This window comes from Erinaceus europaeus, chromosome 3 (genome assembly GCF_950295315.1).
Source record: "Erinaceus europaeus chromosome 3, mEriEur2.1, whole genome shotgun sequence".
Lineage (NCBI taxonomy): Eukaryota > Metazoa > Chordata > Mammalia > Eulipotyphla > Erinaceidae > Erinaceus > Erinaceus europaeus.
In genome coordinates, this window is record NC_080164.1 from 71397932 (window position 1) to 71414379 (window position 16448).

The 16448-nt window shown below is 42.6% G+C and overlaps 1 protein-coding gene across 5 annotated transcripts in view; it reads left to right on the plus strand.

Annotated features, from left to right (window-relative positions):
- CRACDL (CRACD like) overlaps positions 1-16448 on the plus strand; it is a 188795-nt gene that overhangs the window by 158128 nt on the left and 14219 nt on the right. For all 5 annotated transcript variants that reach the window (XM_016187571.2, XM_060187470.1, XM_007521875.3 and 2 more), the window contains exon 7: positions 17-1667. In XM_016187571.2, coding sequence (XP_016043057.2) covers positions 17-1667 — 1651 coding nt within the window. The remainder of the gene's footprint in view (positions 1-16; positions 1668-16448) is intronic.

Genomic DNA, 16448 nt, shown 5'->3' on the forward strand with positions numbered 1-16448 from the left:
GTCTTTTTCCCCCTAGCGAGCACAATCCGAATCCCTGAGTGATCTGACATGCACCCCAGAGGAGGAAGAATGTGAAGAGAAGCCATTATCCAAAGTCAGCACAGAAGAGAAGCCCAGTCTTGGACAGCAGGATGGGGACAGAAGCCCTGAGCTGAGGGTGACAGCCAGCATACTACAACCTGGGGGGGTCCGAGCCAGACGGGCACGCTTGCAGCACTGTCCAGCACTTAGTGCCAGTGCTGAGGAGGAAAGCACCCCCGGGGTTGACTCCTCTAGCCGCCCAGCCACCCCAGAGAGCCCTGAGCCTCTGTCAGTCCCAGTTCCTTGCTCAGAGTCCCTGTCCCCTCCAGAAGACAGCTCACACCCTCACACAGAGAGCGAGAGCGAAAGCCAGAGAGAAGAGCTGTCCCTGGAAAGCACAAGTGCCCCAGCAGGACACATAGCTGATGAGGTGGCCAGTGCTTCTGGGGATGTGGAGAGTGGGTTATCTCCCTGCACCCCTGAGGGGGACATGGCTGCTCCTGAAACTGACCCCACCACCACTTTGGAGACACCTTCAGGTCCAGATGGGCCAGAGCAAAGTGTTCAGATGGAGGTGGAGCTGATACTGGAAGCGCCCAATCTGCAGGGATCAGAGAAAGAATCTACTGAAGCCCCCACTCCAAGCCCTCTGGCCCCTAAGAGCTGTTTGAAACACAAGGCCGAGGTACCAAGAGTGAGCCTCAGTGTGTCTCCCACTCAGCCCGTTGCAGAGGAGTCTAGAGAAGAGCCCAGCCCCTACCCTCTGGACAAAGAGCCCACTCCCTCAGAGCCCCCCAAGGTTGAGCAGGAGGATGCCCCACAGGGAGAACCTGAGAAGGTAGCCCCAGAGCAGAAAATTGAGAGAGGGGGCACCGAGCTGCAGAGCGTGAAGAAGTTCTCAGTATCCTCAGGCCGGGTGTGGTCCCGCACAGGCAATGCCCACCCACCAGAGCACACAGGGCTCACAGGACTCTCCACTGTCCGGCTGCCCCTTCTGCGGAGCAGCCTGGCCTGGAAGAGTGAGGCAGCACTTGATCTCCAGGTGCTTCCTGAGTACCCGGACAGAAAGATGGACACTCAGAAGCCACCTGCCCCAGCTGACTGTGGCTCACAGGACTCAGGGGACAGTTTGGCTGGCTCAACTGGGTCAGACAAGACTCCCCAGGATGCAGTAACCATGCCAGGCACAAGAGAGCCCTGCCTAGCCACTCAGGAGTCACCCTTGTGTGAGGACATACACCCCTTCCCTGTCAAGCTCCGGTCCACTTCTCTCTCTTTCAAACACAGAGATGCATCTTCTCCAGAGGCAAAAGCAATGAAGAGATACAGTGCTGAGATCAGATTAGAAAAAGGAGGGTTGACTTTGCTCTCAAAAGATGAGAAAGGCTCAATGGGGATAGCTTCTGCTTCTCGGGGTGGCAGGTCCCCCAGTGACCAAAGAAAGGGGAAGGGGAAGGCCCGGCCCTCAGAACCACTCAGCTTCAAACCACCCCTGCCCAGAAAGCCACTCCTGCAGACACTCACCCTCCCACACCTTCCTGCACCCCCTGACTTGGATTCAGGAGAGCTGGAGAAGGTTGTGCCACCCCTGGGCCCCAGGAAGGAGAGTAGGACTGCAGAGAAGAAGGTACCCCATCGAGGAGCTGGTAAGATTCTGCATGGAGTGGCCCAGTGTGAGGGTAGCTGGGGAAGGGACAGCGAGGGGGAAATTGTGGTGGTTGGGCTGTTTGACTGGATGTCTACCGAGTATGTAAATACCGTGGGTAAAAACCTTGTTGCTAAGGAAACTTCCTCTTGGTACCACTAACAAATTTGATTAAGACTTAGGAATGAAGAGTAGAGAGGGAAAAGCAAATATCAGGATTCAGTGTTAGTTTAAAAAAGTCAGGGAAATGTAAAAGCTCTCTCTTTGCAGCCTGATCCCTGAGAGGAGATGTGCTTCCCATGAGATCACTCACATGATGTGCGTGCTCTTGCCGATGGAGGCTTTCCTGGGACCTAAGCCACTTCTCGCTTATAAACGAAGTGCCAGGTTCTTTTTAACACTTAGCATCCTCCCAGCTTTTCCCCTCTAAGGAAGTGTTTCCTCCAGGAGACTAAACAGACTCACATGGTCTGACGTATTGCAGTGTTGGCAAATTGTGACACCCCCCCCCCCCCCGGGCGAGTGTTAACGCTCTGTGCCCACAGGGAGATCATACTAGGATTGGGGAAGGATGTAAGAATCTTCCAAAGCAACTCTCCTTTAAAATGAGCAGAGAGAAAAAATAGCTGACCTTTCTATGTCTCTGACATTCATCACTTTTTTTTTTCATAGTGTTTCAGATGAAATAAGAAGTTGGTTGGGAGTATTTCTAGTGGTGACTGAAGACTCTTTCACTGCTGGTTTCTTTCATTAGTAGAAACCAGTGCCCCAGAAAATGCAACTACACTGATTAGTCATGTGTGCATGTGATGGAGGCCCTTAGGAGATATTTTCATGGCAAATTTTGCTTTAAGAAATATCTCTTTCAGGATATGTTAAGTGACTACTCCAGGACTTCATTTAAGCATTGCAATGTGAGACAGAAAGGAACTAGAACCAGATTGTCCTCCAAGGAAAGGTGGAGGACACATAATGGAGCAGAGTCCTAGCCAACAGAGCAGTGCAAAGATTTCCAAAGAAACTTTAGCCATATCTATCTCCTTCTAGGGAACTAATAATGCAGTATGTAAAGTGCTTTGAGTTTCTACTAAGACATTCAAAAATGCAGACAGTTCCAGAGAGGAGTGCCAGGAAAACATCCCAGCAGAGCCTTCCTGCATGACCTTCTTGATCCAGAACCCTTGGCCCAGTCATGATTTCTTGCACAAACTGCTGCAGCTGTTGCTACACTAGAACAATCAGTAAGGGATCTGTGAGGGAGGCTCAAACCTTGAATGATGAGCCTCTTGGCAGATTTCCAGGGAGGCTATTGAGGTTATTGAAGCTAGAGTAGAGTGATTCAAAAAAGCTGTTGAAATAACAAGGGAAGAAGTGGTTTGCTCTGAGCATATAAAACCTTAACATCAGCACCATCCATCCACCTTCATGGCCTCCTAGAGGCTTGCTGAATGCATGAACTTAAACACAGGATACTCATGCTGTGGTCAGAAATGGAACAGAAGCCTCAGAGGGCAATGTCTTGACACATTAATAACTTATAACTTCCTCCATCTAAGCTGTGAGAGGGGGACCTTGTTCAGTGTTAGAGAAAAAAAAAGCAGCAATGTATTTTTATTTACATAATGCAGCATAGTATTTATCAGTGGCTTTCCTTAAATATTAGAGGAGAACTGTCTTACTTATCTTTATCATTATTCTCTCCACTACAGAAGTGACTATTAAATGAATTCTGGCATGGAAGAACCTAGGTTACTTTATGGGACATGGGTAGCAATTTACATTTCAATGCCAAGAGAGGAGGGGAAGCATTACCTACGTTGTTTTTTTTTTTATTTTTATTTATAAAAAGGAAACATTGACAAAAACCATAGGATACGAGGGGTACAGCTTTGCACAGTTCCCACCACCAGAACTCTGTATCTCATCCCCTCCCCCAATAACTCTCCTGTTCTTTAACCCTCTGGGAGTATGGACCCAACATTACCTATGTTGGAACATTACCTATGTAGAAACCCATCCTTCTTCAAGTAGTGGTGTTTGGAGATGCTTGCCTGACCCCACCCAGATCATTGAGATCTGGAGGCTGCTTCATGCAGACCAGAGCAGAAGCTGATGGGGGATGGGGAATCCCCTGCTGTTAGACTCCATCAGTGAAACAGTTTCTGTATCTTCCCCCACTTTGAGTCTGTTTGTGGTTTAATTCATTATTATTACTTCTGTAATTTTCATTGCTCCCAAGTATGGCAGCTGGAAACAATTAAAGTCATATGAAACAGATAATAAAAGTTTTAATAACAGGATTATTCAGGCTTTCAGAAAGTTCTAATTATTGCTGTTTATTATCTGGGCAAACATTTTACCCAGAGCTCCCAATGGGCTGCCATCTCCCTGCCCCTCCCCTGGGATGCACATTTCCCAGAGGAGTGCAAGGTACTGCCTCAGGGATGCAAGCTGCTTTGGCCCCAGACAGCACACTATTCCTCCTCCTTTCTTTTCTCCTTCCTTCCTTCCTTCCTTCCTTCCTTCCTTCCTTCCTTATTTATTTTAAAAAGGAGACATTAATAAAACCATAGGATAAGAGGGGTACAACTCCACTCAATTCCCACCACCAGAACTCCATATCCCATCCCCTCCCCTGACAGCTTTCCTATTCTTTATCCCTCTGGGAGTATGGACCCAAGGTCATTGTGGGATGCAGAAGGTGGAAGGTCTGGCTTCTGTAATTGCTTCCCCGCTGAACATGGGCGTTGACTGGTGAATCCATACTCCCAGCCTGCCTCTCTCTTTCCTTAGTAGGTTGGGGCTCTGGGGAAGCGGAGCTCCAGGACACATTGGTGGGATTGTCTGTCCAGGGAAGTGTGGTGGGCATCATGCTAGCATCTGGAACCTGGTGGCTGAAAAGAGAGTTAACAGAGAAAGCCAAACAAATTGTTGAGCAATCATGGACTGAAACTCTGGAATAGTGCAGATGAAGTGTTGGGGGGTATTCACTGCAGACTATTGTGTACTTTTGCTTTCAGGTATATATTTTGCCCTAGTTTATGGAGGATTTGATGATTATGCCAAAAAAAAAACCCAAAAAAACAGAGGTGTCATGCCTGCAAACTAGGCTGGGCATCACAGGGCTACCCTGGGTAGTTCCTGCAAGCCAGGTTCCTTTGTGTTCTCTGCAAAAAGGAAGCTGGTTAATTTGCCATAGGAGGAAAATGGCCATGGGTTACGAACCTTGTCCATTTGCACAGGACATCACCCATCCTCTTGTTGAGCCAGTCAACCTTATAGTCTTAAAATGACAGGTCAGGAAACAACTTCCTGGATAAAGGTTTCACATTAGATCAAGAGTTAGATAATCTCATGTGGAGAAATGTTAAAATAATGCAGGAAAAAAAATCACTGCTGCTCTACTTTCTGGATATTATCTCCATTAGCCTTTCCTTCTAGTCCCTCTCTTACCACAGCTTGTTTCCTTCCTTTCTTTCTTTCTTTCTTTTTTTAAATTTACCACAGCTTGTTTTCTTTGAGGTTGTGGTCACATGCTGCATAATTTGGAAAGTAACTGAACAAATTGCCATCCTTACCTTGAGGCCCATTTTTGTTTTGGAAAAAAAATATCTATTAGAGAGAGAGAGACTCAAAGAGAAAGAACCAGAGCGTCACTCTGGGATATGCAATGCCAGGGATTGAACTCAAGACTTCATGCTTGCAAGTTCAGCATGCTACCCACTGTACAACATCCTAAGCAATGCTCCTCTCCTCCTGACCCAGCTGGTGATACAGTGACATACCCAGGTCTCTTACTCTTTTTGCAAACTCCAGTGCTTATCTAGGCATTCATTCTTTCAACAAATGTTTCATGTACTCCTGATACACATACAGCACTATACTGGTCCTTAGGGACACTGGGACAAGCTGTAAGGTCTCATACCCTGGAGCAACCAGCCAGAGGAGGCAGGTGGCAGCCAGATGCCACAGGGCTGTGTAGACAGATACTCATCTTATCTTTGGATGTTTAGGATACTTTCTGAAGAAGATGAACTCACAGAGATTATCACCTTCTCTAATGATAAAGTGACTTTAGTATGTTCAAATTCATTTGAGTATTACACAGAGGGATAGGGATTTGATGTCGTGCTAAAAATGTATCCTTATATCTTGAATTTATTATTATTTGTTGTAAAGGTTGCACCTCAAACAAGCATGAATTGAGCCAGGAGCTCTGAGCAAATTCTGTGCAGTCGGCTGGTGCTGGCATGGCTGGTGTCAGGGAACAATGGGAAGAGTCATCAGAACTGGGAACTGCAGGGAAGCTGGTGCCCTGCAGAGACCCCATTATGGAGTGTCCCCTCCAAACCCAAAAGGAGCTGCAGCTGTGGCAGCTGTGCTCATGGAGGTGCCATGGGTTACCTTCCCTTTTGGGTTCATGACAGGCCCAGCCCCAGAGCACTCAGCAGTGCAAGGGCAGCACCCTGGCTTCTCAAGACCCTTGAGAGGGGGAGAAGATAAAGAGGAGGCACCCCAGGAATGATGTGAAGCCCAGACTCATTCCTCACCTACAAGAAACTGACTGGGGCTGTTTTAGCAAAACTGCTCAGTTTTAACAGGAGCCAGTCTTAAAAGTCTATAAACTTAGTTACTCCATGCATATGCCATCTGGGAAAACACAAAAAGTACAAAGACAGGGTTTGAGAGCAGAAGTGGCATGAGGGAATCCTTTAGGATGTTGCCACTGCTGTGTATCCTTTTTGTGATATTGTTAGGAAAATCTTCAGTGGATGTTAAAACTCAGAATTCTACAGCAAAAAAGATGAATTTTACTATATGTAAAAATTACAGTAGTCTTTTGAGCGACATACACAGACATGATGATTTCTGAGACCAATCTCTGAATCACTGTAATCCCAGAACCCACCAAGGAAACAAGCTATCACTGCAAGATTCCTTCCAGCTCCTTCCTGGACCTGTTGGAACCATAGTCACATCAATGTTAATACATATATATAGGCAGACAACTCTCCCCCTTTTGAGGTATAATTTATCTATACATTGTATTTCAGGTGTACTTTATTTTTTATGAAAGAGTCTAGAGCACCACTCAGGTCTGGCATATGAAGTGCCAATGATCAAACCTGAGGTCTCACACATTGTAAGTTCTGTGTTCTGCTGCTGAGTTATTAACCTTGCCCTTGATGTCATTTTACTGAAGACATTCTGGTTGTTTTAATTTTCATTTTCCTTTTTCTAACATTGCTGTAGGAACCATTTTGTCCATTTTTAAAAATTTAATTTATTTATAAGATAAAAAATAGAAAATACTGACAAAACTATAGGATAAGAGGGGTAAAACTGCACATATTTTCCACCACCAGAGTTCCATATCCCACCCCCTCCACTGGAAGCTTTCCTATTCTTTGTCTCTCTGGGAATATGGACCCAGGATCATTATAGGGTGTAGAATGTGGAAGGTCTGGCATTTTTGTCCATTTTATCTCTATACATTCACATTATTATTTCTCTTAGATACATATATTTGCCTCCAGGATTATCACTGGGGCTTAGTGTTGGCACTACAGATCCACTGATCCTTTTTTTTCCCCCATTTTTATTTATAAAAAGGAAACACTGACAAAAACCATATAAGAGGGGTTTCCACCACCAGAACTCTGTATCCCATCCCATCCCCTGATAGCTTTTCTATTCTTTATCCCTCTTGGAGTATGGACCCAGGGTCATTGTAGGATGCAGAAGGTGGAAGTTCTGGCTTCTGTAATTGCTTCCCCACTGAACATGGGCACTGACAGGTTGATCCACACTCCCAGCCTGTCTCTCTCTTTCCCTAGTGGGGCAGGGCTCTGGGGAAGCGGGGCTCCAGGGCACATTGGTGGGGTAGTCTCCCCAGAGAAGTCTGGTTGGCATCATCTGGAACCTGGTGGCTAGAAAAAGAGTTAACATATAAAGCCAAACAAATTGTTGAACAATCATGAACCTTAAAGGTTGGAATATTGCAGATGAATATTTGGGGGTCTCTGTTTTGTAGATAGCCAGTAGGCCTATTTTAGTAATATTCCAAAGGGCCATGACTATACTAGTTTTTTGTTTGTTTGTTTGTTTTTGTTTATCTGAGCCTGACATCTGATATGCAGGTGGACACAAGTTATTGTCTGGGGAGATGATGTCATGGCTGGAAAAGGGCTAGGATTTTTCTGGCTTACAAGATGTGTGAAGTTTTACTTTAGTACATGGATTCAAATCAAACTTTCATAAAGTTGGTACAGGCTTACACTTCAAACAGGACAGAGACTTATTTCTCCACCCTCTCATCATTAGTTTTTGTCTATCTATTTTTGATGGTTGTTTTCAGTTTGATGGATGTTGGATGCTAATGATGTTTTATACTTTGGTAATCAAATCCTTGTCATCCTAGTGTAAAATGTCTTTGTCAGCTTTTACTCTGTTTAATCTAATACCGAGCACATCTCTACTCTGTAACTCTCCCCTTGCTGTGTCTTTCTTAAATCAATTTAGTCCTTGGTAAAATGAGGAGTGGTGGTAGCATCCTTAATATTAATAATAATAATAACACTTGGGCAGCAAAAGTCTTTTAACTGCAAATGATGATACAGTTTCATACAGTACAGTCATAGTTTCATAAGATTGGATCAAAATCTCTTCTGGCTAAATAGTTCAATGTTTAGGAAGAGGACTTTGCCTGTCCAGGTTTGGGTGAAGGTGCCCTGCAAGGATCTAAGACCCAAGAGAGGGTCTGTCTACAGAATCTTTGGGAGCCATGAGCCACTCTGAGAATTTACAGGGGTCCCGAGAAAGAAGGGGATGGTAAGAGACTTGCAGAACTCCATCCCCAATATCAGGCTGTACTTTGCTCTGTCTCCAACCTGCCAGCCCTTCATTTAAGTAACTTCTTGCAAGGATGCAATCCATCTCCAGGTAGTGGGCCAAATCCTGTCCACCTGCCATATCTGTGTCACTTCAGAGGGCACTTCAATACTTTCTCCAGGGAAGTTATGAACCCCATCCCAAGACCCAGTGCAACAAAAGAAAAGTGGATTTGAAGAGAGAAGACAGGATCTTCATGAGAAAAGTAGGTGAGCATCCAGGTAGAGGGCCCCTCTGGGGAAGGCTGAGGACAGACAGATGGTTCCAGAAAGTTTGAGAAGAGGGACCAGAGATGGAGACTTTGTAGGCATCAGGATGGACATCTCTGGTAGTGGACATGAAGATTTGAGTCAGAGATACTTATGGGGGGCACCAGAATCTGGAGAATGAGGATCTGGACCATCTGGCCTTCCAGGAGCTTTATATCAGCCAAAAGGAACACTACCCTGTGGGCTCCTTGGTGAGGATCTCTGAACAACTTCAGCATCAGTGAAGATGTTGCTGAACATCATTTGACATTGTTGCCTGCAAATCTGGTCATCCTTGCAGATTCTGGGCAGTGGGAATTAATGTCTCCTTTGTGGTTCTATGTGTGCCCAGTATTGAAAATGTGTGTTCTAGGACATCTCTGAGTTTTAAAAAAATATTGTTAAAATGAATATTCTAATTTAGGAGGTCTTGGCTGAGAACAAATCTGCTAGTTCCCAATCCTACTTTGAGTAGCAAGGATGCAAATCTTTGCTATCTATCTTAGAATGACTACCTGCATGTGGCTGTTTAAACTTAAGTGAAATAGAAGTAAATTAGAAATTCAGTTTCTCCATCAATGGTCTTATTTCCAGGGCTCAGTAGCTGTACATGATGGCACAGAAAACATTTCCATTATTTTATCACTAGAAAGTTATACTGGGGGGGGGTGGGTAGGCAGTGACACACCTGGTAGAGTACTCATGTTACAATATGTAAGGAACCAGGCTCAAGTCCCAGGTCTACAACTGGAGGGAGGAAGCTTCATAAATTGTGGAGCAATGCTGCAGGTGGGTCTCTCTCTCTCCTACACCTCTTGCAGTTTGTGTCTCTTTCCAAAGTGATTAATTAAAAAAAAAAGAAGGGGGGGTTGCAGTAGCACAGCAGGTTAAGTGCACATGGCGCTTAAGGATCCTGGTTCAAGCCCCCAGTTCCCCACTTGCAGGGAGGGGGGTTGCTTCACAAGTGGTGAAGAAGGTCTACAGATGTCTATCTTTCTCTCCCCCTCTCTGTCTTCCACTCCTCTCTCAATTTCTCTCTATCCTCTCCAACAACAATAACAATAACAACAACAACAACAAAACGGTAAACAACAAGGGCAAAAAAAAATGGCCTCCAGGAGCTGAGGATTCATAGTGCGGGCACTGGGTCCCAGCAATAACTGCACACACACACAAAAAAAAGGAAGTTCTGACACTTCCAGAGGTGGGGCTATGGAGCAGCAGGAACTGTCTTTCTCTCCTCTCCTCCTCTCCCAGGTCAACTAGAAAAACCAAAGGAGACCACCTGTGACCGAAACAAGACAGGAATAGAACAACTTCAGGAACCCACCAAATCACTGGTGAGTGCAAATATGTGTGCCTCGTGGATAGAGAGGAGCCTAGGGAGAGATTAAGTGGCTGGTAACAGTCCAGCAGTTTACCAGTTGAGACACAACCTGCAGTCTGTTTCACCAACAAAAAAATGGCTAAAGAGAGGAAAGAACACACCTAAGACTCACCAAATGCAACTATGAGTCTCCATTGATACTGCCCTCAGAATCTGGAGCAGCAGTGGGGAGGCCCTGAGTTGACACTGGGGGAAAGAGAACTAACCAGGAAACTCAGGAGAAGATCTGTACCTCAGTGGACTAGTGGTAGGGCTATGAGAGTCTCTTTGCATAGTTACTGAATTATCATTGCCACACCATGCTTTATCAATTGGTCAGGAGTTAGTGATTAAGCTAAGAAGCCAACTTATAGTTTAGAAGCCCTAAGGCTCCCATAGCCTATAGGGAAGAAAAAGAACAAAAGAGGCTTTTAAGCACTGGGCTCCATTCAGGGATTAAAATAATATTGAAACAACTGTCAGTTTCCACAACTGTGAAACCGTTCATTACCTTACTTAGACACAAGTCAGTCTAGTCAAGAGTGATCAGTAATTTGAAAAGTACTGAAAGAGGGACCTCATAACATACTATATAGAATGGTTAAACCAACAAGAAGAAATATTGGAGAAATGAACCAGGACAAGAGTCCAGCTAAAAGACCCACAATGGTTGAAGCACAAAATAATGAAGTCAACATCCAAATGCTAGTTAAGGAAATAATCACAGGGGTGAGTAAAGAGTTTGAGAGAATTGTCATCAGAAATGCAGAAACAACCAATGAGACTGGAAGAAAACACCGATTATCCCAAGGTTATTAGAGAGCTGAAAGCTGAAATAGCTGAGCTAAGAACACAACTAGCTGAACAAGCTAAAACAGTATCAGAACAGGGTAACAAAATAGATGAACTCCAGAAAACAGTAGAGGAGAGAGAGAGAATAGAATCAATGAGGGTGAAGACAGAATTAGCAAGATCGAGGACAAATTAGAGACAACTAAAAAAATAAGAGATCTCAAAAAGAGATTAAGAGATGAAAACAACAACAGAGACCTATGGGATGACTTCAAAAGAAATAATATACGCATTACTGGCTTACCAGAGGAAGAAAGAGAGGGAGGGGAAGAAAGCATTATTCAGGACATAATAGCTGAGAACTTCTCTATCCTAGACAGCATAAGAGACATAAAGATTCAAGAAGCCCAGAGGGTCCCAAACAGAATTAACCCAGACTTAAAGACACCAAGACACATCCTATTTAGAATGGAAAGGAATAAGGATAAAGAAAGGAACCTGAAGACTGCAAGAGAAAAACAGAGTCACCTACAGAGGAAAACCCGTAAGATTAGCAGCAGACTTCTCCACACAAACACTACAGGCCAGAAGAGAATAGCAAGTTATCTATCAAGTGCTCAATGAGAAAGGCTTTCAACCAAGACTACTATATCCTGCTAGACTGTCATTCAGACTAGATGGAGGCATCAAAAACCTTCTCAGACAAGCAACAGTTGAAAGAATCAACTATCACCAAGCCTGCCCTGAAAGAATTTCTGAAAGGTCTATAAACAGACCAACATAAATATGCAATATATCAGAACACTCTAAAAATCTACAAGAATGGCGTTAAAATATCTTCAATCTTTTATATCAATAAATGTCAGTGGCCTTAATTCACCTATTAAAAGGCACAGGGTAGGACTATGGATCAGAAAACACAACCCAGCAATATGCTGTTTACAGGAAACCTACCTAACTCAACAAGACAAACACAGACTCACAGTGAAAGGATGGAAAACTATCATACAAGCCAACAGGCCGAAAAAAGGTTAGGGACAGGTATTCTCATATCTGACATGATAGACTTTAAAATGAATAAAATTAAAAAAGATAGGAATGGAAATTACTTAATGCTCAGAGGATCCGTCAATGAAGAGGACTTAACAGTTATTAACATCTATACACCCAATGAAAAGCCATCTAAATACATCAAACATCTACTGAAAGAACTACAGCAATATATCAACAGCAACACAGTCATAGTAGGGGACTTTAACAGCCCACTCTCTCAACTTGACAGATCATCCAGGCAGAAAATCAATAAATAAATGAGAGAGCTAAATGAGGAGATAGAGAAACTGGAACTATTGGACATTTTCAGAGTCATTCATCCCAAGAAACTGGGATACACATTCTACTCAAGTCCACATGGGTCATTCTCAAGGATAGACGGACTGTATATTAGGCCACAAAGACAGCATTAGCAAATTGAAGAGCATTGAAATCATCCCAAGCATCTTCTCAGACCACAGTGGAATTAACTAACACTTAACAACAAAAGATTAGTAAGAGTCCCAAAATGTGGAAGCTCAACAGTATACTACTTAACAACTACTGGGTCAAAGAGGAAATCAAGGAAGAAATCAAAATGTTTTGAGAGTTCATTGAAAATGAAGACACAAGCTATCAAAATATTTGGGACACAGCTATGGCATTACTGAGAGGGAAGTTCATAGCCATACAAGCACACATTAGGAAATAAGAAAAAGCACAAATAAACAGCCTGATTGCACATCTTAAAGACCTAGAATAACAACAACAAAGGAACCCTAAAGCAACCAGAAGGACAGAAATCACTAAAGTAAGGGCAGAAATAAAAAACAGAAAATAAGAAAACCATACAAAAGATCAATGAAATTAAATGTTGGTTCTTCGAAAGAGTGAACAAAATCAACAAACCTTTAGCCAGACTCACAAAACAAAAAAGGGGGAAGACCCAAATAAATCGGATAGTAAATGAAAGAGAAGATATGACAACAGACACCACAGAAATTCAACATATCATGAGAGGCTTTTATGAACAACTATATTCCACCAAGCTAGAGAACCTGGAAAAAAATGAGCAATTTCCTAGATACCGATGAACTTCCAAAATTAAGAGGAACTAGATAACAGGAACAGGCCCATCACAGCTAATGAAATTGAAACAGTTATCAAAACCATCCCAAGAATCAATGTCCCAGACCAGACGGTTTTACAAATAAATTCTACAAAACCTTCAAAAAGAACTAATACCTCTACTTTTAAAAGTCATCCAGAAGATTGAAGACACTGGAATATTCACTTCCAGCTTCTATGAAGCCAACATCACTTTGATAACAAAAGCAGACAGGGACACAACCAAAAAAGAAAACTACAGACCAATATCTCTGATGAACATAGATGCTAAAATACTGAACAAAATTCTAGCCAACCAGATACAGCAGTATATTCAAAAGATTGTTCATCATGACCAAGTGGGGTTTATCCCAGGGATGCAAGGTTGGTTTAATATACGTAAATCAATCAATGTGATCCACCACATCAATAAAAGCAAGACCAAAAACCACATGGTCATATCAATAGGTACAGAGAAAGCCTTTGACAAAATACAACATCCCTTTATGATCAAAACACTACAAAAAAGGGAATAGATGGAAAATTCCTGAAGATAGTGGAGTCTATATATAGCAAACCTTCAGCCAACATTATACTCAAGGTAAAAAACTGGAAGCATTTTACCTCAGATCAGGTACTAGACAGGGCTGCCCTCTATCACCGCTACTATTCAACATAGGGTTAGAAGTTCTTGCCATAGCATTTAGGCAGGAGCAAGGAATTCAAGGTATACAGATTGCAAGAGAAGAAGTCAAACTCTCCCTATTTGCAGATGGCATAATAGTATATATAGAAAAACCTAAGGAATCCAGCAAGAAGCTTTTGGAAATCGTCAGGCAATACAGTAAGGTGTCAGGCTACAAAATTAACATTCAAAAGTCAGTGGCATTCCTCTATGCAAACACTAAGGTAGAAGAAGTTGAAATCCAGAAATCAGTTCCTTTTACTATAACAACAAAAGCAGTAAAATATCTAGGAATAAACTTAACCAAAGAAGTGAAAGACTTGTATACTGAAAATTATAAGTCATTACTTAAGGAAATTGAGAAGGACACAAAGAAGTGGAAAGATATTCCATGTTCATGGGTTGGAAGAATTAACATCATCAAAATGAATGTACTACCCAGAGCTATGTACAGATTTAATGCTATCCTCTTCAAGATACCAACCATATTTTTAGGAGAATAGAACAAATGCTACAAATGTTTATCTGAAACCAGAAAAGACCTAGAATTGCCAAAACAATCTTGAGAAGAAAGAACAGAACTGGAGGCATCAGACTCCCAGATCTCAAATTGTATTATAGAACCATTGTAATCAAAACTGCTTGGTACTGGAACATGACTAGACACACTGACCAGTGTAAAAGAACTGAGAGCCCAGAAGTAAGCCCCCACATCTATGGACATCTAATCTTTGACAAAGGTGCCCAGACTATTCAATAGGGAAAGCAGAGTCTCTTCAACAAATGGTGTTGGAAAAAAATGGGTTGAAACATGCAGAAGAATGAAACTGAACTATCGTATTTCACCAAACACCAGTTTACCAAAGTAAATTCCAAGTGGATCAAGGACTTGCATATTAGACCAGAAACTATTATATCCTTAGAGGAAATATTGACAGAACTCCTTTCTGCATAAATTTTTGAAAAATATTTATTTATTCATTCCCTTTTGTTGCCCTTGCTGGTTTTTTATTGTTGTAGTTATTATTATTATTGTTGTTGGACAGGACAGATAGAAATGGAGAGAGGAGGGTAAGACAGAGAGGAAGAGAAAGATAGACACCTGCAGACTTGCTTCTCAGCTTATGAAGCGACTCCCCTGCAGGTGGGGAGCCCGGGGCTCGAACCAGGATCCTTACTCCAGTACTTCAGCTTTGTACCACGTGCACTTAACCTGTTGCGCCTTTGCTGGGGTCCCCTTCCTCATAATTTTAAGGACATAAATTTTAAGGACATCTTCAATTAAACGAATCCAATTACAAAGAAGACTAAGGCAAGCATAAACTTAAGGGACTACATCAAATTAAAAAGCTTCTTCACAGCAAAAGAAACCACTATCCAAACCAAGAGACCCCTCACAGAATGAGAGATCTTTACATGCCATACATCAGACAAGAGGCTAATAACCAAAATATATAAAGAGCTTGCCAAACTCAACAACAAGATAACAAATAACCCATCCAAAAATGGGGAGAGGACATGTACAGAATATTCACCAGAGAAGAGATCCAACAGGCTGAGAAACACATGAAAAAATGCTCCAAGTCTTTGATTGTCAGAGAAATGCAAATAAAGACAACAATGAGATACCACTTCACTCCTGTGAGAATGTTATACATCAGAAAAGGTAACAGCAGCAAATGCTGGAGAGGGTATGGGGTTAAAGGAACCGTCCCTCCTGCACTGCTGGTGGGAATGTCAGTTGGTCCAACCTCTGTGGAGAACAGTCTGGAGAACTCTCAGAAGGCTAGAAATGGACCTACCCTATGATCTTGCAATCCCTCTCCTGGGGCTATATCCTAAGGATCCCAACACACCCATCCAAAAAGATTTGTGTTCTTAGCAGCACAATTTGTAATAGCCAAAACCTGGAAGCAACCCAGGTGTCCAACAATAGATGAGTGGCTGAGCAAGTTGTGGTCTATATACACAATGGAATACTACTCAGCTATAAAAAATGGTGACTTTACCGTTTTCAGCTGATCTTGGATGGATCTTGGAAAATTCATGTTAAGTGAAATAATTCAGAAACAGAAGGATGACTATGGGATGATCTCACTCTCAGGCAAAAGTTGAAAAACAAGATCAGAAGATAAAACACAAGTAGAACCTGAACTGGAGTTGGTGTATTGTACCAAAGTAAAAGACTCTGAGGTGCATGGGGGGGGGCGGAGAATACAGGTCCAAAAAGGATGATAGAAGACCTAGTGGGGGTTGTATTGTTATATGGAAAACTGGGAAATGTTATGCATATACAAACTATTGTATTTACTGTTGAATGTAAAACATTAATTCTCCAATAAAGAATTTTTTTTTAAAAAAAGAAAATTCTACTGGATGGTACTGATCTTGAATTAATGCGCTTATTCAGGACCAACTATAAGGGTATGCTCATACACAAAAATATGTATCTCATGGCAAATACAGTATACAATTTTTTAATTTTCTTAAATTTTCTTATCTTTTATTTATTGGATAGAGACATCCAGAAATCAAGAGGGCAGGGGGTGGTAGAGATGAGAGAGAGGCAGAGAGATACCTGCAACACTGCTTCACGACTTGCAAAGCTTTCCCCCTTCATGTGCGGACTGGGGTCTCGAACCTGGGTCCTTGGCATTGCAA